This window comes from Ranitomeya variabilis, chromosome 4 (genome assembly GCF_051348905.1).
Source record: "Ranitomeya variabilis isolate aRanVar5 chromosome 4, aRanVar5.hap1, whole genome shotgun sequence".
Lineage (NCBI taxonomy): Eukaryota > Metazoa > Chordata > Amphibia > Anura > Dendrobatidae > Ranitomeya > Ranitomeya variabilis.
In genome coordinates, this window is record NC_135235.1 from 151,730,043 (window position 1) to 151,752,430 (window position 22,388).

Below are 22,388 nucleotides of genomic sequence, written 5' to 3' on the forward strand. Positions count from 1 at the left end.
GTTAGACTCAGTCTTCTCCTTGGATCTCTCTGATGGCCTGTCCATGCCAGCATAAGATAAGTTCTTGCTAGTTCTTGTACTTACTGTTCTGTCATGTTCTCAATGGCAAGAGAACATAGCATCAGCATATATAGGAACTAGCTCTTGGAAGATGGGAACTGAGCTGACCATGAACTAAACCTAACGCACAACTAGCAGTGGCCGGGTAGCATGCCTACGTTGATTCTAGATGCCCAGCACCAGCCGGAGGACTAAATAATGCTAGCAGAGGAAAATATTAGTCCTAGCTCACCTCTAGAGAAATACCCCGAAAGGAGACAGAGGCCCCCCACATGTATTGGCGGTGAATCAAGATGAAATAACAAACGTAGTATGAAAATAGGTTTAGCAAATTTGAGGTCCACTTACTACATAGCAGAAGACAGAAAGGACACTTTCATGGTCAGCTGAAAACCCTATCAAAATACCATCCAGGAATTACTTTAAAACTCTGGCATTAACTCATAACACCAGAGTGGCAATTCCTGTTCACAAGAGCTTTCCAGACACAGTAACGAAACTACAGCTGTGAACTGGAACAAAAATGCAAAAACAAACATGGACAAGAGTCCAACTTATCTAGTAGTTGTCTAGGAGCAGGAACAAGCACAGAGAGGCTTCTGATAACATTGTTGACCGGCAAGCAACTAACAGAGCAGCAAGGTTATATAGCGACTCCCACATCTTGATGGGAACAGGTGAACAGAGAAGATGAAAACACCAGTTCAATTCCACCAGTAGCCACCGGGGGAGCCCAGAATCCAAATTCACAACAGTACCCCCCCCTCAAGGAGGGGGCACCGAACCCTCACCAGAACCACCAGGGCGATCAGGATGGGCCCTATGAAAGGCACGAACCAGATCAGAGGCATGAACATCAGATGCATTCACCCAAGAATTATCCTCCTGGCCGTATCCCTTCCACTTGACCAGATACTGGAGTCTCCGTCTGGAAACACGAGAGTCTAAGATTTTCTCCACAACGTACTCCAACTCACCCTCAACCAACACCGGAGCAGGAGGCTCAACGGAAGGCACAACCGGTACCTCATACCTGCGCAATAATGACCGATGAAAAACGTTATGAATAGAGAAGGATGCAGGGAGGTCCAAACGGAAGGAAACAGGGTTAAGAATCTCCAATATCTTATACGGGCCGATGAACCGAGGCTTAAACTTAGGAGAAGAGACCCTCATAGGGACAAAACGAGAAGACAACCACACCAAATCCCCAACACAAAGCCGAGGACCAACACGACGGTGGCGGTTGGCAAAAAGCTGAGTCTTCTCCTGGGACAACCTCAAATTGTCCACCACCTGCCCCCAGATCTGATGCAATCTCTCCACCACAGCATCCACTCCAGGACAATCCGAAGATTCCACCTGACCAGAGGAAAATCGAGGATGAAACCCCGAATTACAGAAAAACGGGGACACCAAAGTGGCAGAGCTGGCCCGATTATTGAGAGCGAACTCTGCCAATGGCAAAAAAGCAACCCAATCATCCTGGTCAGCAGACACAAAACACCTCAGATATGTCTCCAGGGTCTGATTAGTCCGCTCGGTCTGGCCATTCGTCTGAGGATGGAAAGCGGACGAAAAAGATAAATCTTTGCCCATCCTAGCACAGAATGCCCGCCAAAATCTAGACACGAATTGGGTCCCTCTGTCAGAAATGATATTCTCAGGAATACCATGCAAACGAACAACATTTTGAAAAAACAGAGGAACCAACTCGGAAGAAGAAGGCAACTTGGGCAGAGGAACCAAATGGACCATCTTAGAGAAACGGTCACACACCACCCAGATGACAGACATCTTCTGAGAAACAGGCAGATCTGAAATAAAATCCATCGAGATGTGCGTCCAAGGCCTCTTAGGAATGGGCAAGGGCAACAATAATCCACTAGCCCGAGAGCAACAAGGCTTGGCCCGAGCACAAACGTCACAAGACTGCACAAAGCCTCGCACATCTCGTGACAGGGAAGGCCACCAGAAGGACCTTGCCACCAAATCCCTGGTACCAAAAATGCCAGGATGACCTGCCAACGCAGAAGAATGAACCTCAGAGATGACTCTACTGGTCCAATCATCAGGAACAAACAGTTTATCAGGTGGGCAACGATCCGGTCTATCCGCCTGAAACTCCTGCAAGGCCCGCCGCAGGTCTGGAGAAACGGCTGACAATACCACTCCATCCTTAAGGATACCTGTGGGCTCAGAGTTACCAGGCGAGTCAGGCTCAAAACTCCTAGAAAGGGCATCCGCCTTAACATTCTTAGAACCCGGTAGGTATGACACCACAAAATTAAACCGAGAGAAAAATAATGACCAGCGCGCCTGTCTAGGATTCAGGCGCCTGGCGGTCTCAAGATAAATCAAGTTTTTGTGGTCAGTCAATACCACCACCTGATGTCTGGCCCCCTCAAGCCAATGGCGCCACTCCTCAAAAGCCCACTTCATGGCCAAAAGCTCCCGATTCCCAACATCATAATTCCGCTCAGCGGGCGAAAATTTACGGGAAAAGAAGGCACAAGGCCTCATCACGGAGCAGTCAGAACTTTTCTGCGACAACACTGCCCCAGCTCCGATCTCAGAAGCGTCGACCTCAACCTGAAAAGGTAGAGCAACATCAGGCTGATGCAACACAGGGGCAGAGGAAAAACGGCGCTTAAGCTCCCGAAAGGCCTCCACAGCGTCAGGGGACCAATCAGCAACATCATCACCCTTCTTAGTCAAATCGGTCAATGGCTTAGCAATATCCGAAAAACCAGCAATAAATCGACGATAAAAGTTAGCAAAGCCCAAAAATTTCTGAAGACTCTTAAGAGAAGAGGGCTGCGTCCAATCACAAATAGCTTGAACCTTGACAGGATCCATTTCAATGGAAGAGGGAGAAAAAATATATCCCAAAAAGGAAATCCTCTGTACCCCAAAAACACACTTAGAACCCTTCACACACAAAGAATTAGACCGCAAAACCTGAAAAACCCTCCTGACTTGCTGGACATGAGAGTCCCAGTCATCCGAAAAAATCAGAATATCATCCAGATACACAATCATAAATTTATCCAAATAATCGCGAAAAATATCATGCATAAAGGACTGGAAAACTGACGGAGCATTTGAAAGACCAAAAGGCATCACTAAATACTCAAAGTGGCCCTCGGGCGTATTAAATGCGGTTTTCCACTCATCCCCCTGCCTGATTCGCACCAAATTATACGCCCCACGAAGGTCAATCTTAGAGAACCACTTGGCCCCCTTTATGCGAGCAAACAAATCAGTCAGCAACGGCAATGGGTATTGATATTTAACAGTGATTTTATTCAAAAGCCGATAATCAATACATGGTCTCAAAGAGCCGTCTTTTTTTGACACAAAGAAAAAACCGGCTCCTAAGGGAGATGACGATGGACGAATATGTCCCTTTTCCAAGGACTCCTTTATATATTCTCGCATAGCAGCATGTTCAGGCACAGACAGATTAAATAAACGACCCTTTGGGTATTTACTACCCGGGATTAAATCTATGGCACAATCGCACTCTCGGTGCGGAGGTAATGAACCAAGCTTGGATTCTTCAAAGACGTCACGATAGTCAGACAGGAACTCAGGAATTTCAGAGGGAATAGATGATGAAATGGAAACCACAGGTACATCCCCATGAGCCCCCTTACATCCCCAGCTCAACACAGACATAGCTCTCCAGTCGAGGACTGGGTTGTGAGATTGCAGCCAAGGCAATCCTAGCACCAAATCATCATGTAGATTATACAGCACCAGAAAGCGAATAATCTCCTGGTGATCCGGATTAATACGCATAGTTACTTGTGTCCAGTATTGTGGTTTATTATTAGCCAATGGGGTGGAGTCAATCCCCTTCAGAGGAATAAGAGTCTCCAAAGGCTCTAAATCATACCCACAGCGTTTGGCAAAGGACCAATCCATAAGACTCAAAGCGGCGCCAGAGTCGACATAGGCGTCCGTGGTAATAGATGACAAAGAGCAAATCAGGGTCACAGATAGAATAAACTTAGACGGTAAGGTGCAAATGGAAACAGATTTATCAAGCTTTTTAGTGCGCTTAGAGCATGCTGATATAACATGAGTAGAATCACCACAATAGAAACACAACCCATTTTTCCGTCTAAAATTCTGCCGCTCGCTTCGGGACAGAATTCTATCACACTGCATACTCTCTGGCGACTTCTCAGTGGACACCGCCAGATGGTGCACTGGTTTGCGCTCCCGCAAACGCCTATCGATCTGAATAGCCATTGTCATGGACTCATTCAGACCCGCAGGCACAGGGAACCCCACCATAACATCCTTAATGGCATCAGAGAGACCCTCTCTGAAAGTCGCCGCCAGGGCGCACTCATTCCACTGAGTAAGCACAGACCATTTACGGAATCTTTGACAGTAAATTTCCGCTTCATCTTGCCCCTGAGATAGGGACATCAAAGTTTTTTCTGCCTGAAGCTCCAAATGAGGTTCGTCATAAAGCAACCCCAAGGCCAGAAAAAACGCATCCACATTGAGCAACGCAGGATCCCCTGGGGTCAATGAAAAAGCCCAGTCTTGAGGGTCGCCCCGGAGCAAGGAAATCACAATCCTGACCTGCTGTGCAGGGTCTCCGGCAGAGCGAAATTTCAGGGACAAAAATAATTTGCAATTATTTCGAAAATTCTGAAACCCAGATCTATTCCCCGAGAAAAATTCCGGCCAAGGAATTCTCGGCTCAGATACAGGTGCATGACAAACAAAGTCTTGCAAATTTTGTACCTTCGTGGCGAGATTATTCAAACCTGCAGTTACACTCTGAAGATCCATTACAAACAGGTGGACACAGAGCCATTCAAGGGTTAAGAGGAGGTAAGAAGCAGCTAGACAGCAATTAAGGGCTAGGCAGCAAAACTCTGAGGGGAAAAAAAAAAAAAAAAATTCCCTTAAACACTTCTTTTTCTCCTGCTTCAGCCCAAACAATTAACACTTTGTGGGCCGGTCAAACTGTCATGTTCTCAATGGCAAGAGAACATAGCATCAGCATATATAGGAACTAGCTCTTGGAAGATGGGAACTGAGCTGACCATGAACTAAACCTAACGCACAACTAGCAGTGGCCGGGTAGCATGCCTACGTTGATTCTAGATGCCCAGCACCAGCCGGAGGACTAAATAATGCTAGCAGAGGAAAATATTAGTCCTAGCTCACCTCTAGAGAAATACCCCGAAAGGAGACAGAGGCCCCCCACATGTATTGGCGGTGAATCAAGATGAAATAACAAACGTAGTATGAAAATAGGTTTAGCAAATTTGAGGTCCACTTACTACATAGCAGAAGACAGAAAGGACACTTTCATGGTCAGCTGAAAACCCTATCAAAATACCATCCAGGAATTACTTTAAAACTCTGGCATTAACTCATAACACCAGAGTGGCAATTCCTGTTCACAAGAGCTTTCCAGACACAGTAACGAAACTACAGCTGTGAACTGGAACAAAAATGCAAAAACAAACATGGACAAGAGTCCAACTTATCTAGTAGTTGTCTAGGAGCAGGAACAAGCACAGAGAGGCTTCTGATAACATTGTTGACCGTCAAGCAACTAACAGAGCAGCAAGGTTATATAGCGACTCCCACATCTTGATGGGAACAGGTGAACAGAGAAGATGAAAACACCAGTTCAATTCCACCAGTAGCCACCGGGGGAGCCCAGAATCCAAATTCACAACACTGTTCAGTTTAAAGTTATGTCTCTTTTTGTCCAGCTTGTCATTATGAAATGTTCAGGCTAGCTGGAAGCTCTGGGAAAGCAGAGTTGCCCCTCCACACCGTGAGTCGGTGTGGAGGTTATTTTTGTAATCTCTGCGTGGATATTTAGGTTCTATATACTGACCGCACAGTGCCCTTTCCTATTTTTGTCTATCTAGTCAGAGTTGGCCTCCTTTGCTAAAATCTGTTTTCATCCCTGCGTTTGTCATTTCCCTCTCCACTCACAGTCAATATATGTGGGGGGCTATATTTCCTTAAGGGAAATTTCTCTGAGGCGAGATAGTTTTCTATTTCCATCTTGAGGGGTAGTTAGTTCTTAGGCTGTGAAGAGGCGTCTAGGGAGTGACAGGAACGTCCCACGGCTATTTCTAGTGTTTGCGTTAGGATTAGGGATTGCGGTCAGTAAAGCTACCATCTCCTCAGAGCTAGTCCAGGATCTATTTTACCAACCAGGTCACATCAGTGCTGCTCCGTACCCATCAGGTCATTTCAGTGCTGCTCCGTACCCACCAGGTCATATCAGTGCTGCTCCGTTCCCACCAGGTCATATCAGTGCTGCTCTGTTACCACCAGGTCATAACACAAAGGGACATGTCAAATCAAAGTGTTTCCACTAATTAGCATCACAGGTGTCTACAATCTTGGAATCAGTGAGTGGGCCTGTATATAGGGCTACAGACACTCACTGTGCTGTTTGGTGACATGGTGTATCATACTCAGCATGGACCAGAGGAAGCAAAGGAAACAGGGGTACCAACAGTTTTGACCATGTGTGCACATCATAGAGCAGGAACATGTTTCCCATCGTAACATACATCTATGTCAAACATCGGGAAAGGGTGAATCTGTTAGGGTTGTCGGAACGCACTAAATAAATATGAAAATAAAGTGCGTTCGCCACCCGGGGTCCACGGTGCAGAGATGGCAAACTGCAGCTAGAGAAGAATGGCAAATACTAGCAGTGAGTGAAAGTGACTCACACTGAGTTAAAGTCACTCAGTGGAGAAGCACGTGGCTGTGCCAATCAAACACAGCAACAGGAAAGGAACATTGCAATAAGACTGTGTTTATCTATACTCAATCGTAGAGTTAATATGGCGCTAGACGCGTGGCCTGTTAGCTTCACAGGAGTACGCAAGCCCCACTGGGGGAAAGGAACCGGTAGTGGACTCCAAGAACTCACAGAACTCCTCTCCTTAGAGGCCTGAATTCTAAAGGCACTAGCGCCTGCCCAGAATTCAAACACACAATCTCCTCTCCGGGGAAGCCGGAATTCTAAAGGCAATAGGCCTACCCTGAGCACATACAACCGAGTCCAGAATACCGTTAGGTTCCTCACACACAACATAAATGATCTTAGCACACCGACGGGTGTGCCAAAGATCCTTTTATAGTTTTTGCCAATTAGACAGGACCTTACTCACGGACCAATCCGAAGTCGGACCAGGACCTGAGCATGTGACAGCCGACCACCACTGAGAAGTCACCTCACGAGCATGCTCAGTAGAGCAAATCCCGGACTTAGTCTCAGGAGGGATAGCTTGCTACTGTCTATTGCCAGTTACTTTAGCTGAACCAAGAGAGGCAGCTGCAACCAAGCGCACAGCCCGAGTATGAGCAAGACACTGAGACTGATGTCTTTGCTGACCATCATTAACTGCGGTCGAGGGAGAATCCTGGCTCCTATCATTAACCCCTTTCCTAGCGCCCCCCTGCGAGCTTTGGCATGCTTGAAGGCCACAATAAGCTGGGGGCACGAATGTGCTCAACAGGCTCCCAGGTCCTATCCTCTGGCCCATGACCCTTCCAGTCCACTAAATTAACTTTTTTGCCATGTATCAACTTGGAACCGACGATCACATTCACCTCAAAGTCATCCGAGGACATTCCCGACGTCTCGGCAGATGACTCAGAAAACCGGGACATGCGAACGGGTTTCAAGAGGGACAAGTTAAAGGTGTCGATGATATTCAGGTGTGTTGGAAGGGACAGGTGATACACCACAGGATTAACCTGCTCCAGTATTTTAAAAGGACCTAGGTGACAGGGAGCAAACTTAGTTGACTCTACGCACAGCTTGATATTACGAGCTAAGAGCCACACCAAGTCGCCCAGAGTGAAGACCAGAGCGGGATGGCGATGTACATCAACAGAAACACTCATTCTCTTCTTAGAGGTCTTGATGGCATCCTGTGTGTCATCTCAGATGTCACTAGCCTCCACAGCCCAGTCTACCAACCTAAAGTCAGAAGACGAGATGGGCATGGGGACGGGAACACTCGGATGCTGACCTTAATTAAGGAGAAATGGAGTCTGCCCTGTAAAATCAGCAACCGTATTGTTAAGAGCAAACTCTGCCCAAGGCAAAAAAGATGCCCAATCATCATGCCTGGCAGAGATGAGGTGCTGTAGGTATGTGACCAGAGACTGATTGGCCCTCTCCATCAACGCGTTCATCTCAGGATGATAAGGTGAAGAGAGATTAAGCTCAATACTGAGCAGACGACAGAGCTCTCTCCAGAACCGAGAAGCGAACTGGGGACCCCGGTCATTGACTATCATGTCAGGCATGCCATGAAGAAGGAAAATATGCTTCACAAAAAGCGCAGCCAAGGCCCGTGCTGACGGATCTCGTGGCAGAGGAACTAAGTGTACTATCTTGGAGAAATGGTTGGTGACTACCCAGAAGACTGTATTGTTACGAGACTTGGGCAAACCCACAACAAAGTCCATCCCAACCATCTCCCAGGGCCTATCTGCCACAGACAAGGAATGTAACAAGCCCACTGGCCTCTGCCGGGATGGCCGATTCCATTCGCAGCCAGCAATGAAACCTCACCAAAAACTCAGACATCCTTTTGATCCTGAAATGTCCACCCAACCTAGACTAGTGAGCCCAAGAGAGAACCTTTGGCCGCAGATTTGGAGGTATCAGAGTCACTGACTCAAGTGAAACTGGGGCTACCATTCGCAGACTCTCCAACGGGACGTGTTATGGTCCTGGTGGTTATGAACACATGAACTGACCTGATGAGTAAACCAAAAATAAGGACAAGCTCTGGGAATGTGGGAACTTTACTGACCGCAATCCTGATCCTATCAACACACACTATAGGCAGCCGTGGAGCGTTCCTTACTCGGCCTAGATGCCTCTACACAGCCTGAGAAACTAGCTACCCCTAGAGAGAAACAAAGCCTCACTCGCCTCAGAGAAATGTTCCCCAAAGTGTAGGCAGCCCCCCACAAATAATAACAGTGAGTTAAGGGGAAAACACAAACATAGAAATGAAAACAGGTTTTAGCAAATGAGGCCCGCTAATAACTAAATAGTCAGAAGATAGCAAGGAATCTGTGCGGTCAGTATAAAATACTACAAAAATTATCCACGCAGAGAATACAAAAAGACCCCCAAACCGACTCATGATGTGAGGGGCGCAACTCCGAACCCCAGAGCTTCCAGTTAGCAATCAAATAGCATATAAGCAAGCTGGACTGAACTCATCATATACTGAGAAACATTTTCAAAAATCAATGAGCAAAAATGGACTAGCATGAACTTAGCTTCTCCACGAGGAGACAGGTCACAAGGGAAGTCCCAGAGAGATCTGAACCAGTACTGAATACAACGACAGCAGGCAACAAGTAAAGGTCCAGATGGAGTTAAATAGGCAGCAAGCCTAGCAGGAAACGAGGCAGCTGGGGTCCAGCTACAGACCAGCCGTAACACTCAAAGCCACCAGAGGGAGACCATGAACAGAACTCACAAAGTACCACTCATGACCACAGGAGGGAGCCCGAGAACGGAATTCACAACAGGGACGATAAGCTGAGGCTCGTCCCGCACCTCAGATGAGACAACAGAACGGGATAGAGCATCGGCATGGACATTTTTCATCTCAGGTAGAAAATGAAGGGTGAAATTAAATATGGAGAAGAATAAGGACCACCTGTCCTGGCAAGAATTCAACCACTGGGTAGTCTGCAAGTACAGCAGATTTTTGTGGTCGGTCAAGACTTGGATGGGGAAATGTGCCACTTCTAGGAGTTGTCTCCACTCAGAGAAAGCCAGTTTCATGACCAGTAACTCCCTATCCCCAATGGAATAGTTTCTCTCTGCCAGTGTGAAAGTCTTGGAAAATAAAAAACATGGATGTTGATGACCTTGAGCATCCTTCTGCTACAGGACTGCTCCAGCACCAACGGAAGAGGCATCCACCTCCAATATGAAAGGTTTATTCTAATTAGTACGGTGTAACATGGGAGCCCTAGCGAAATGAGACTTTACAGAGATAAAGGCCTTGGAGCCCTCTTCCGACCACAACTTGGGGTTAGCTCCTTTTTTGATGAGGGCTACCAGAGGAGCTACCAGAGTAGTGAAGTGCGGGATGAGCTGGTGATATTACTTAATGAACCCCATGAAGCGCTGCGGTGCTTTCAGAGAGTGGGGCTCCTGCCAGTACATTACAGACTCCAGTTTGGCAGGATCCATGGCCAAACCCTTGGCTGAGATGATAATCAATGATCAATGATCAATCAATGATCAACTCTGCTGCCCGCCTAATCCACCTCTCTCCTCGCTACTCCCCTGCTTCTCCCCTCTGCAAATCCCTCCACTGGCTCCCAATCCCCCAACGAATCCAGTTCAAACTACTAACACTGATCTACAAAGCCATCCACAACCTATCCCCTCCCTATATCTCTGAACTAATCTCCCAATATCTTCCTTCACGTAATCTTCATTCATCTCAAGACCTCCTACTCTCCTCCGCACTTATTCGTTCCTCACACAATCGCCTCCAAGATTTCTCCCGAATATCCCCCATCCTCTGGAATTCCATGCCTCAACACGTCCGATTATCCACCACCCTCGGATCCTTCAGACGGAACTTGAAAACCCATCTCTTCAGGAAAGCCTACAGCCTACAATAACCGAGCCGCCGTCTCACCACCGCCAGAGCCGCCGCCGCCCACCCCTACCTTCTGTATCTTCCCCACTATCCCATAGAATGTAAGTCCGCAAGGACAGGGTTCTCTCCCCTCTGTACCAGTGTGTCACTGTAAACCTGTTTACTGTAAATGATAGCTATAACCCTGTATGTAACCCCTTTCTCATGTACAGCACCATGGAATTAATGGTGCTATATAAATAAATAATAATAATAATAATATAGCCAAGGAAAGGCAAAGACTCCTGCTCAAACACACACATCTCTAACTTAGCAAACAGTTAATTGGCACGTAGGAGCTCAAAAACTTTACAGACATTCTTTCGATGGGAGTTGATATCTGGGGAGTAAATAGGTATGTCATCCAGATAGACAAATACAGAGGTGGATAACATATCCCGAAAGATGCTGTTAGCAAAGTCTTGGAAGACGGCAGGAGCATTACACAGTTCGAACGCCATCACCAGATACTCATAGTGGCCTTCCCATGTGTTAAACACGGTCTTCCGTTCATCTCCCTCACAAATACGTATCAAATTGTATGTGCCACGCAGATCTAACTTACCCTCACTCCTCGTAGCCTATGAAAAATCTCCGAGATGAGTGGTAGAGGGTATTTATTCTTGATAGTAATTCAGACCCCTGTAATCTATGCACAGACATAGTTCTTTGTTTTTCTTCTGAACAAAGAGCCCAACCCGGCGGGAGGCACTGACTTCCTGATAAACCCTCTTGCCAGATTCTCTTTAATATATTGTGACATTGCCTCGGTTTCCGGGAGAGATAGAGTATAAACACATCCCCGGGGAGGCTCAGCACCTGGCAAAAGATCTATAGGACAGTCATAGAAGTGGTGGAGTGGAAGAGTCTCTGCTGCCTTTTTGGAGAACACGTCCGCATACTGCCAACAATGTTTAGGGAGAGAGGTTAGATCTGCAGTGACTTCTGATGTGGCAACCTGAACCTGACACATTCCAAGCTAATATACTCCCAGTAGACCAGTCAATATGAGGGGAGTGATAACGCAAAAAGGTTATCCCTAATAACATCTCGTCGATACCCTCGAGCATGACTAGCAGTGAAATTATCTCCTGATGTTCTGGAGACATGACCAGAGAGAGTGGAATGGTCTGATTTGTAATTTGTGAGGACAATGCGGACCTATTAACCACCTGGACGGTATCTGGCCTGGAGAGCATTACCAGGGGTATTTTGTGCCGTTGGGCAAAGGCAGAGGACATAAAAATGCCCTCAGCCCCGGAATCCACGCAAACCTCCACCTAACCTCCACCAAAAAGGTGGTCAAAAGAAAGTGTCGCCCTAAAGGTCAACGTGGAAGAAAATGCAGCCATGTCTAATGAGCCTCCTCCTACAGCCACTAGACGCGGTAGTTTCACTGCTGTTTGGCACACTTGTTGGCATAATGACCAGGCTGCCTGCAAACATGGCAGATCGAGGGTGCACGAGTGGACCAAGACTTAGGTCCCACTCGAGAAACCTCCATGGCCTCCTGAGGTTCAGAAACCTAGGCCGAAGATTTCAGAGTTTTGGCAAAATTTGGAGCAAGCCAAAACCTCTGCCGACACTGGGCTCGCTCCAACCCACGCTCTGTATGCCGAAGGTCGATGCGAGTGGATACCAATATCAATTCCACCAGTGAGGCCAAAACCTCCCTAGTGGCCAGAACATCCTTAACATGATGAGCCAGTTCCCTCCAAAAGACAGGGATGAGGACTTTATCCAGCCACTCCAGCTCCAAAGCTAGAGTCCGGAAATGGATGGCAAAATGACTGACCATGGAGGAGCCCTGAGATAAAGAGAGGTCCTAAAAAGACGCGGTTCAAAGTGCTCAAATAATGCGGGGTGCCCTACACCACCAGATGATTGCGCTCCCACAGTGGTGTAGCCAACTTCAGTGCTCTGTCCGTCATCAGAGAGATCACAAATCCCACCTTAGCCCGTTCTGATGGGAAAGGAGACTCTAGCAGCTCTATATGTATAGCACACTGGTTCACGAATCCCCTACAGGTTTTACCTGTCACCTGTGAACTTATCGGGCAGAGGGAGACGAGAGAGAGACAGAACCGAGGTGGCAGTGGACACACAAGTTGCAGCTTCTGAGGCTGCCTGAGCCGCTACCGCAGTGACATCCGCAGCTGTGGTCATGCACTCGAGAGCGGACAACCTGCCTTCCAGCTGCTGGATGTATCATTGTAATTGCTGCTCGTCCGCCATTGCTAGCCAGACCCTCGTGCTAAGATACTGTTAGGCTTGGCGGAACGAACTAAATAAATATGAAAATTAAGTGCGTTCGCCACCCAGGGTCCACTGTGCAGAGATGGCAAACTGCAGCTATAGGGCAATGGCGAATACTAGCAGCGAGCGAAAGTGACTCGCACTGAGTTAACGTCACTCAGTGGAGAAGCACGTGGCTGTGCCAATCACACACAACGACGGGAAAGGAAATCTGCAATAGGACTGTGTTTATCGGCACACAGCCGCAGATAGAATATGGCACTAAACACGTACCCTGTTAGCTTCACAGGAGTACGCAAGCCCCACTGGGGCAAGGGAAACGGTAGTGGACTCCAAGCACTCACAGAGCTCCTCTACAGAGAGGTCTGAATTCTAAAGGCACTAGCACTTGCCCTGAACTCAAACACACAATCTCCTCTCTGGGGAAGCCACATTTCCAAAGGTACTAGGCCTGCCCTGAGCACATACAACTGTCCATTATACCGTTAGGTTCCTCACACACACAAAACATAAATGATCTTAGTGCACCAAACGTCGCCAAAGCTCCTTTTATAGTTTTTGACAATTAGACAGGACCTTGCTCACGGACCAATCCAAAGCCAGACCAGGACCTGAGCATGTGACGGCCAACCACCCTTGAGAAGTCGCCTCACGAGCATGCTCAGTAGAGCGAATCCCAGATTTAGTCTCAGGAGGGATCGCTTGCTGCTGTCTATTGCCAGTTACTATAGCTGAACCTGGAGAGGCAGCAGTAATCAAGTGCACAGCCTGAGTCTGAGCAAGATGCTGAGAATGATGTATTTGCTGAGCATCATTCACTGCAGTTGAGACTGAATGGGGGACCGCAGGAGAAGACAAGGCTTGGGGTCCATCCTGTGCAGAGGGAGAATCCCGGCGCCAAACAGAATCTCCTTAAAAAGAGCTTTACAAAAAAAAGTATGTTTTTAGTAGTGATGAGCGAACATACTCTTTTCTCAAGATTTCCCGAGCATACTCGTGTGACCTCCGAGTATTTTTTAGTGCTCGGAGATTTAGTTTTCCTCACCATAGCTGAATGATTTACATCTCTTAGCCAGCTTGATTACATGTGGGGATTCCCTAGCAACCAGGCAACGCCCACATGTACTTATGCTGGCTAACAGATGCAAATCATTCAGCTGCGCAGATGAAAACTAAATCTCCGAGCACTAAAAAATACTCGCAGGTCAACGAAGCGTACTCAGGAAATCTCGAGTAACGAGTATATTCGCTCATCACTAGTTTTTAGGTGATAAAGAGCAGTTCTTAGACCATTAGAGGACTAAACTCATCACATTATATTCGCTTGAAAGGTTCAATATCAGTAACATGATTGTTACATTCTTGAACTTTTTTCTGTACATTAATAAATTATTTGAGTCACCTAATGATATGAGATGAGGATTTTAGACAGCTGACTGATATATAATATTATATTAATAAAAAGTTCAGATAAAATCTTGTGTTGTAACGGTAGCTTGCTAGACTTTTTTGGTCTAGACCTGTGGTACAAAGATACAATCATCCTTGTTTGTTGATTATTGTATTTTTTTCACATTTTTTCCTTATTGTGCCTGGACACATATTTGAACACATAGTAAGGATCTGTGAGCAGGTTTGATCATACCAGCTTTCTGAGCCCAACTTTAAAAGGTCAAACAGACTTGAAAATGTGACTTTTGCCTAGTAGGAAGATCACTGAAACTAAAAGAGCCAGATAATAGACTCATGGAGCGATGTCTGTACTGAGAGTATCAAGATTGAAATGAAAAATAATATTTCTGTTCTTGGCTGATGGGTACTCAGCTGTTTTGTGCAATTTTGGACTGCACATATTCCATGTGCTTCCTACCATGACGACCTTTGTGTTCACAGCATTGCAGAACTAAGCACATTAAAAGCCATTATCAAAAATGAGACACATGGCCATCATGATTATCTGTACAAGGATGCAAAGCGCATCAGTTTTACTAGTTACATTTTAATGGAACAATTGCTTCCTCTTTTTGCCTGCATATTTTTCCTCATATCATAAATAGATTTTACAATGTGGGCACGTCATAGTTTTACAACATTGCGCCCCATACTCATCCCACTTTACTAATGTCCATTTTAGAACGGTGCAATAAAAAGAAATGATGGTGAATGCGATGTCAAGTATTTTACTGCAGTAAATATCCTAAGGTGTTGGGTGGCTTACACTTCATAATTAATGTTTATTCTCCTTTAGAATATTAAATCATTATATACTTACTCATCCTATTAAATGCCTTATCTCCAGCTGATGAGAAAATATGCCCCAATTCTCACTATGTCCAGATATATAAGGATCAGTCTCAATGCTATCATCAAAACAGCTTTTGAGTCTTTGAGAAGTTCAGAACTAAGAAAAGAAATCAGTCATGTCTGGAATCAAAGGAGCAAACTGCCAGAAGAGCTCATGCCAGAATCCATGCAAGGATCCCTGCCAAAAAGTGCCTATCTGTGTAAATCCTTGCCAAGACCGTAAGTTACTCTTTTTTAGTTTTGCCTTTTTGCATTGTTGATAAACTTTACATATTGATTAGTATTATAGAACTTTGCTCCAGAATTTTACATTAGTATTTTTTTAACAAAGATATAAAAAAATGTAAAGAATTAATGCATTTAAAGACTGTAAAAAAAAAAAAAAAGCCTTAGAAGTCTTGCGGAAAACATGTCACATTTAAGGTTAGGTTTAGCTCACATTTCATATGCTCTTAGGTTCAGCCTGTAGGTATATACAGGCCAGATATATAATTTGCAGCTGTATGTCATTCAGCCAATATGCTTTTTTGATACAGTTAAAGTGATTAACGTCTTAGAAGTAGGGTATGTTCAATGTATTCCATCTTAAATAGTGTTTCCATAGAAGTATATCTCAAACATGTATGAAAAGTAATTGATCTAGATATTCATTATGACAGCCATAATTCGTGCTATGAAATTGGATTTAACCTTCAAGGGTAAACTGTTCAGGAGGTAATGTCCTATAGTGTACAATCCCTCCTAAACATCTGAACTGTCCATCATTGTGCCTCCCATTGTTATGTCATATAATCACTGCAGACAATCAGAGGTCACTGATTGGTCTGCAGCTTTTACTATTACATAGTTAGTATATGTGAAAACAGACAAGTCTATCAAGTTCAACCAAGCTGACCTTAGTATATGGCTTTTTTATTTTTTGATGGACAGTTTTGATGTTAAGAATATGTTATCCACTTCTAGACAATCTCTTCAAATTGATGACATTTGATATATTCTTCATAATAGTTTTCCACTGATTGTAGTATATACAGTAGTTATTGATGCTACTTTTTGTTATACAGTGAATATGGTTACTGTGTACACAATTCTGTAGTTTTTAAAACTCTTTGTATACTATATACACAAAATGTCAAAATGGTGTTACAGACTTTCAGATTTTTGGACTAACTGCTTTAAATTTTTCTTTCCAGATTAAGCAGAATAGAAATTACTACTAGAAGATTAATTTTAGACCAGCCATTGTAATACTAGAGGATTATAACACATATCTAAACTTTTTATTCTTATCTCAGGGAGCAAAGAATTGGAAATAATCCATTAAAACAGTCTCATATTGAATTCTGTATGACTCGAATTTGATACAGAAACATGTGGAAGTGTTTTCTCTTAGAAGCATACAGACAAGGCCTGTAATAAATATAATGAGGCCATAGCCCAAAGAAGGTTTTTTTGTCATATTAAAAATTCTGGCTGTCTGGGGCAATGAAAGCATTGTTAATAAAATCTCACCTATTGTAAGGCAGTGAACAAGTCAGTGTACATGTCCTGGTTGTATGAGGCAGTAAAAGGGTAACAGTTAAATTGTGGTTCATGGGGATCTTGTCTGCAGGTGGGAAAAGAGTCTAGCAGAAAGTTTTGGTATGTAGGAATTGACTAGTAGGAACTTCCTTGACACCTGTCCTGCATAGGTGGTCGAACAGCATCCTATAGACTTCAACAGGTTGCGCCACAGCTCCATAGAACTTAGACTTTGTGCATAACCACAATACGACCATAATCATACATAACTCTGTAGATATTGTTTCAAAATGCAGTGACCACAGAATGAATGTTTCTCTTTTCTAGCTTGCCAATCTGGGTCCCAGTACTCCGGCTACAGCAATCAACAAGGTCATGGACAATTCCCCAAACAAGGTAAAGATAAGGATAATTTTAGTTGGTTTTTCACTGTCATCAGTGCTAATTAATTTCTCTATGCACAGATCAAAATCACTGTATTTAAAAGCTGCTTTATAAGGTGTGATTCATAGGACTGCATCTGGCATAAAATATGAAGAAAAACTGTGCAGGTTTCCAAACTTCCAGAAATTCTTGGACAGTCGGTAAAATTAGGGCACTTTTTCCATTGCCTGTAAAAAACTTGAATAGGTTATTACGACTGTAGTTATCATTTTTTACAGTTCAAAGTGAATGCAGCTAATTTATAGGTTGTAGACATGGATCACTTATAGTCATAATGATTTATTATGGTTATCGAATGTCACTGTAAAAAATGTTGAGTGTCTGTGAATTTTTGATAAGCTGTCCAGAAAAGAAAATCAAACTAGTGACCTTGATAATGTAAAGTATACAGTCTAACAGAGCAATTCTTTATAAAATGTGATGATTCACAAAGACAACTTACAGGGCCACAAAGAGTGCTCAGTAGGGATCTGCACACTGTGTGTCTCATTACAAGGTATCCATATCTCATAAGCAGGAGAAATGCATCATTTTAGAAAATTCCCTTATTTTCCTGGAACATGCTCTTCTCCAGAACTTGACACAGGAACCTTTATTTTAACTATTATGTATTCTGGTAGTTTTAGAATTTCTCAATGGGTGAGTGCATGAAAAAATAAAATATTTATCTTGCTTTTTCCTTTTGCGCTGTGCTCCAATTGCTTTACACATATACAATTCTGAAAAATAGCAAAGACATATATAGTAAATTTATTTCCAAAACAATAAATATTATGAAAGTCTTATCTTTAAACTGCAGGTAATTTATTATGTTAACTTGTACCATGTATTGCTCTTTTGTATTGAACTGTCTATTGTAACTAAACCTTTATCTTTTTTTTATATTTGAGTGGCTTTTTGTTTGCAAACAAGTGAGTTGGGGTCTACATCCTAAGGGTACTGTTACACAAAACGATTTGCCAACGATCACGACCAGCGATACGACCTGGCCGTGATCGTTGCTAAGTCGTTGTGTGGTCGCTGGAGAGCTGTCACACAGACAGCTCTCCAGCGACCAACGATGCCGAAGTCCCCGGGTAACCAGGGTAAACATCGGGTTACTAAGCGCAGGGCCGCGCTTAGTAACCCGATGTTTACCCTGGTTACCAGCGTAAACGTAAAATAAAAAAACACATACTCACATTCCGGTGCTTGCGTCCGCTTCCCTGCACTTCTCCTGCATCCTGTGTAAGCATCGGTCAAAGCAGAGCGGTGACGTCCCCGCTGTGCTGTGCTTTCACTTTACGGCCGGCGCTCACAGTCAGTGCAGGGAAGCAGACGGCCAGGGACCCTGACGGACACTGGAATGTAAGTATGTACTGTTTGTTTTTTTTACATTTACGATGGTAACCAGGGTAAACATCGGGTTACTAAGCGCGGCCCTGCACTTAGTAACCCGATGTTTACCCTGGTTACAATCGAACGCATCGCTACATCGGTGTCACACACACTGATGCAGCGATGACAGCGGGAGATCCAGCGACAAAATAAAGTTGCAAACGATTTGCTACGACGTACGATTCTCAGCGGAGTCCCTGATTGCTGCTGCGTGTCAGACACAGCGATATCGTATGGATATCGCTGGAACGTCACGGATCTGCCGTCGTAGCGATCAAAGTGCCAATGAGAGACGGTACCCTAAGACCCGCACCAATCCCAATCGAGAATTTAGCTCAGGTGACAGAAGCACACGGCTCCTTCCTGATCCCGCACACATAGCAACGGATGGATTTAATACAACAGCTGGAGCTGTGCAGCACACAAGCAGCTTTTTGAGAGATAGGTGGCGGTCTCACTAAACTGCTTTTAATTAAAAGGGCACTTAAATGGCACTCAGATATAAAAAAAAATGATAAAGTTTATCTTCTTTGAAATAAATGACTAACTGATATATGTTCACTTCTCCATCAGATCCCTGCAACCCCTGCTGTCCACCTCCCTGCTGTCCACCTCCCTGCTGTCCACCTCCCTGCTGTCCTGATCCCTGCTGTCCTGATCCCTGCCAAGGTCAAGGGAATTTCTACTGCAATAAATGAACATGTGACACCCGACTTTGTTCCTTGCATTGTTCCCCATCATTCCGCAAATGTATTATAAATTGTCGGAATCAATTGAGAATCCTGACCTTTGCCTTTGCTTGCTGTTTACTCATCTGTTCTGTTATCCAATAAAATTCTGCTATTAACACATGGCTTATAGTTTATGTATTCAAGTTCTTATGCATTAGAAATCTTTTATTACAGGGAATAAAAAATAACAACCCACGGACAGATGAAGGATCCTTTCTAAGGAAAAAAGGCAGACATGTTTTGTAATCCAGAACAACACCTTTAAGAAAAAAAAACGTTGATTATCAAATGCCTCTCATATGCATCATATGCAATGCAAAGCCTTTTAAGTGTAAATATACTTAAAGTAGACAACAGTAACATAAAGCTACGATGAACCACCAATAATAATAATCTTTATACAGAGCACTGTATAATTCAGTAGATGCACCTACCGAACTCTATAAGTAACAGAATACAATTCAAACAATTAGAGGGAAAGGGGTGACACGAAAAATAAAAAATATAAAGAGATCAGTGTCCAATACCAGGTGATGAATTTCAAGAAATGATTTGCATTCCTACATCAAAATACAAAGCTCCGATCTATAATAGGTCGTTATCAAGTATACAAAAAAATCACAAAGGGCTGGCTTTTATAGTGTGGAGACCAAGTCTGCACCAATCACTACAAAGGCCAAACCCACTCATATTAAATACATTATTTATGCAAACATTCATAAAAAGTATACATACCCTAATTGTGAAAAGCATAAATAACACCTTATACATTAAAAAGATGTAAATATGGGTTGCCATAAATCACATAGGTGCTGTGTCCTGGGACAGCTGCAATCACATGACCTGGATGGTTTGTTTCCTTTGGCATCATGGGGGGCAGTCTCGATGCCATGGTTACCACCGTGGTCTGGATGGTTCTCCTGGATGCTGCTCATTACTGCGCAGCAGCCGCGCGTGTCATTGGGTATGCGGTCATGTGGCGATAGTCATGTAACCTCCCTTGTGTGACGCTCGCTGGTGGTGGGAGCCTGGTCTGATACCCAGGTATGAGAGGGAGGTGGTGATTAGTCAGCGGGTCGATACTGATAACAGAATTTGGCCTTATCACTGGCAATGAAAGGTTATATTACTGCTACACCAGCCTAATTACAATTTTGGTGCACTTCTCTTTGGTGGTTCATTATTGGACCCCTGGAAGGTGTTATCTGCATATTCATGATCGACCTACAGGTGGTTGGATTCTAGTATCCATGAGTATAGGGATGCCGTGATCTGACTGGCTGAACACCTTTTCCAAACCTATGTAAACAAAGAATATATTACATTATAGAGGTGCCTTTTTTCCATCTTTTTAATATATAAAGTATTATTCAAATTAGGGTATGTATACTTTTAATGAATGTTTGTATAAATAATGTATTTAATATGAGTGGGTTTGGCTGTTGTGGTGATTGGTGCAGACTTGGTCTCCACACTATCTAAGCCAGCCCTTTTTGATTTTTTGTATACTTGATAAAGACTAATGATGAGTAGTGATGAGCGAACGTGATCGCCACTATTCGTTGCTCGCCGGAGTATCACGGTACTCGGTGTACTCGACAAGCACCGAGCATTTCCGGGATTATTTAGCGGGAGCTCGGGTCTCCGCGCTGCAATTTTGATGCTCTTTAGAGCGCCAATGAACATGCAGGGATTGTCTGCCATGCACTGTAATACCGCAGCCATCTTTGTTGTGGTGTTACAGCGATTGGCTGGCCGCACAGTGTCATCAGGTCTATAAGAGACTGGAAGCCGCCCTGCTTGGTGCATTCAGCTCTGGACTCAGCTAGTGTAGGGAGAGCTGCTGCTGAGAAAGGGTCAGATTTGTTCTTTTATTACTTAGTGTTGGTCTACCATCACAGAATCCACAAATCCAGATGAACCAACAGTCATTTTTATGGCTAATTAGGAAGTATATTGATTGCAGTGCTAGGATGGCAGGGGAGTCTATGTGCGCATATCCACATCACTGCAAGGTATACAGGCACTGTATGTGAGTATATAGATCTCACTGCATACATCAAGAGGGTTCATTACTGTCTGCTGCTTCCTATTTTATATACATCTAGCTGCAGGTGTCTGTGGCTAGGATTAATTTTTTATGGCACCTGAATCCTGCTAATTATATTAAAAAGCAATCTAGAGCTCCCTTTTTTGTCTACATTTGTTTGCTTGATCACACTGCAGAAAACAGCCAATCATTTTAATACAACGATATGAAAGTCTAGCAATTTAAAACAGCTTTTTTGTTCTAGGCATCTGATGTGAGTGTGCAGAAAATTCTGGCCTTTTTTTGGCGATGTAGTATTTTTTGGAGTGTCTTACAACATTTTTGGAGGCCATTTTGCTGACCAAAAAATCTTTATCTGGTCAAAAAAATATTTAGCTACAGTTCTCATATGTATCAGTGTGTTTTGTACGTCACATGCATTGCATATTATTGTGCTAAATATTTTACAATTTTAGTACTCCAACATTTTTTTTGACTGTCATAGCCTACTTATTGACACTAGGGTTGAGCGACTTTCATATTGACACAATTTTGGTAGGCCCAAAAAAATCAAGGCCACATTTTGATCAGTCTGTTATCTCCGTCAGGCGCACGGTGTATCTGTGATGTCAAAATCCACGCTTTGCAGGCATGCATTGCACGGCCACATTTTGATCAGTATGTTATCTCCGTCAGGCGCACGGTGTATCTGTGATGTCAAAATCCACGCTTTGCAGGCATGCATTGCATTGTTTTGTCTGCTAGCCTTGGTCTACTCATTATTTAGTGGTTTAAAATAAAAAAGGCCACACATTTAAACGGTCTGTTATCTCCGTCAGACACCTGGTGTATCTGTGGTGTCCAAATCCTTGCTTCGTAGGCATACGTTATTATTATTATTATTATTATTATTATTAATAATTTATATAGCACCATTAATTCCATGGTGCTGTACATGTGAAA

General features: G+C 44.1%; 1 protein-coding gene across 2 annotated transcripts in view; it reads left to right on the forward strand.

Annotated features, from left to right (window-relative positions):
* The window catches only part of LOC143768537 (uncharacterized), a 58,156-nt gene extending 38,782 nt beyond the window's left edge, over window positions 1-19,374 (forward strand). The window contains exons 3-5 of one of the 2 annotated variants that reach the window (XR_013213932.1): window positions 15,319-15,542; window positions 17,172-17,240; window positions 19,239-19,374. Coding sequence is in view for 1 of the 2 variants with exons in the window: in XM_077257186.1 (XP_077113301.1) it covers window positions 15,357-15,542; window positions 17,172-17,240; window positions 19,239-19,308 (325 nt within the window). In the remaining variant the exon portion in view is untranslated. The remainder of the gene's footprint in view (window positions 1-15,318; window positions 15,543-17,171; window positions 17,241-19,238) is intronic. The other variant, XM_077257186.1, reaches the window with a different exon arrangement.
* The last annotated feature ends 3,014 nt before the right edge of the window (window positions 19,375-22,388 follow it).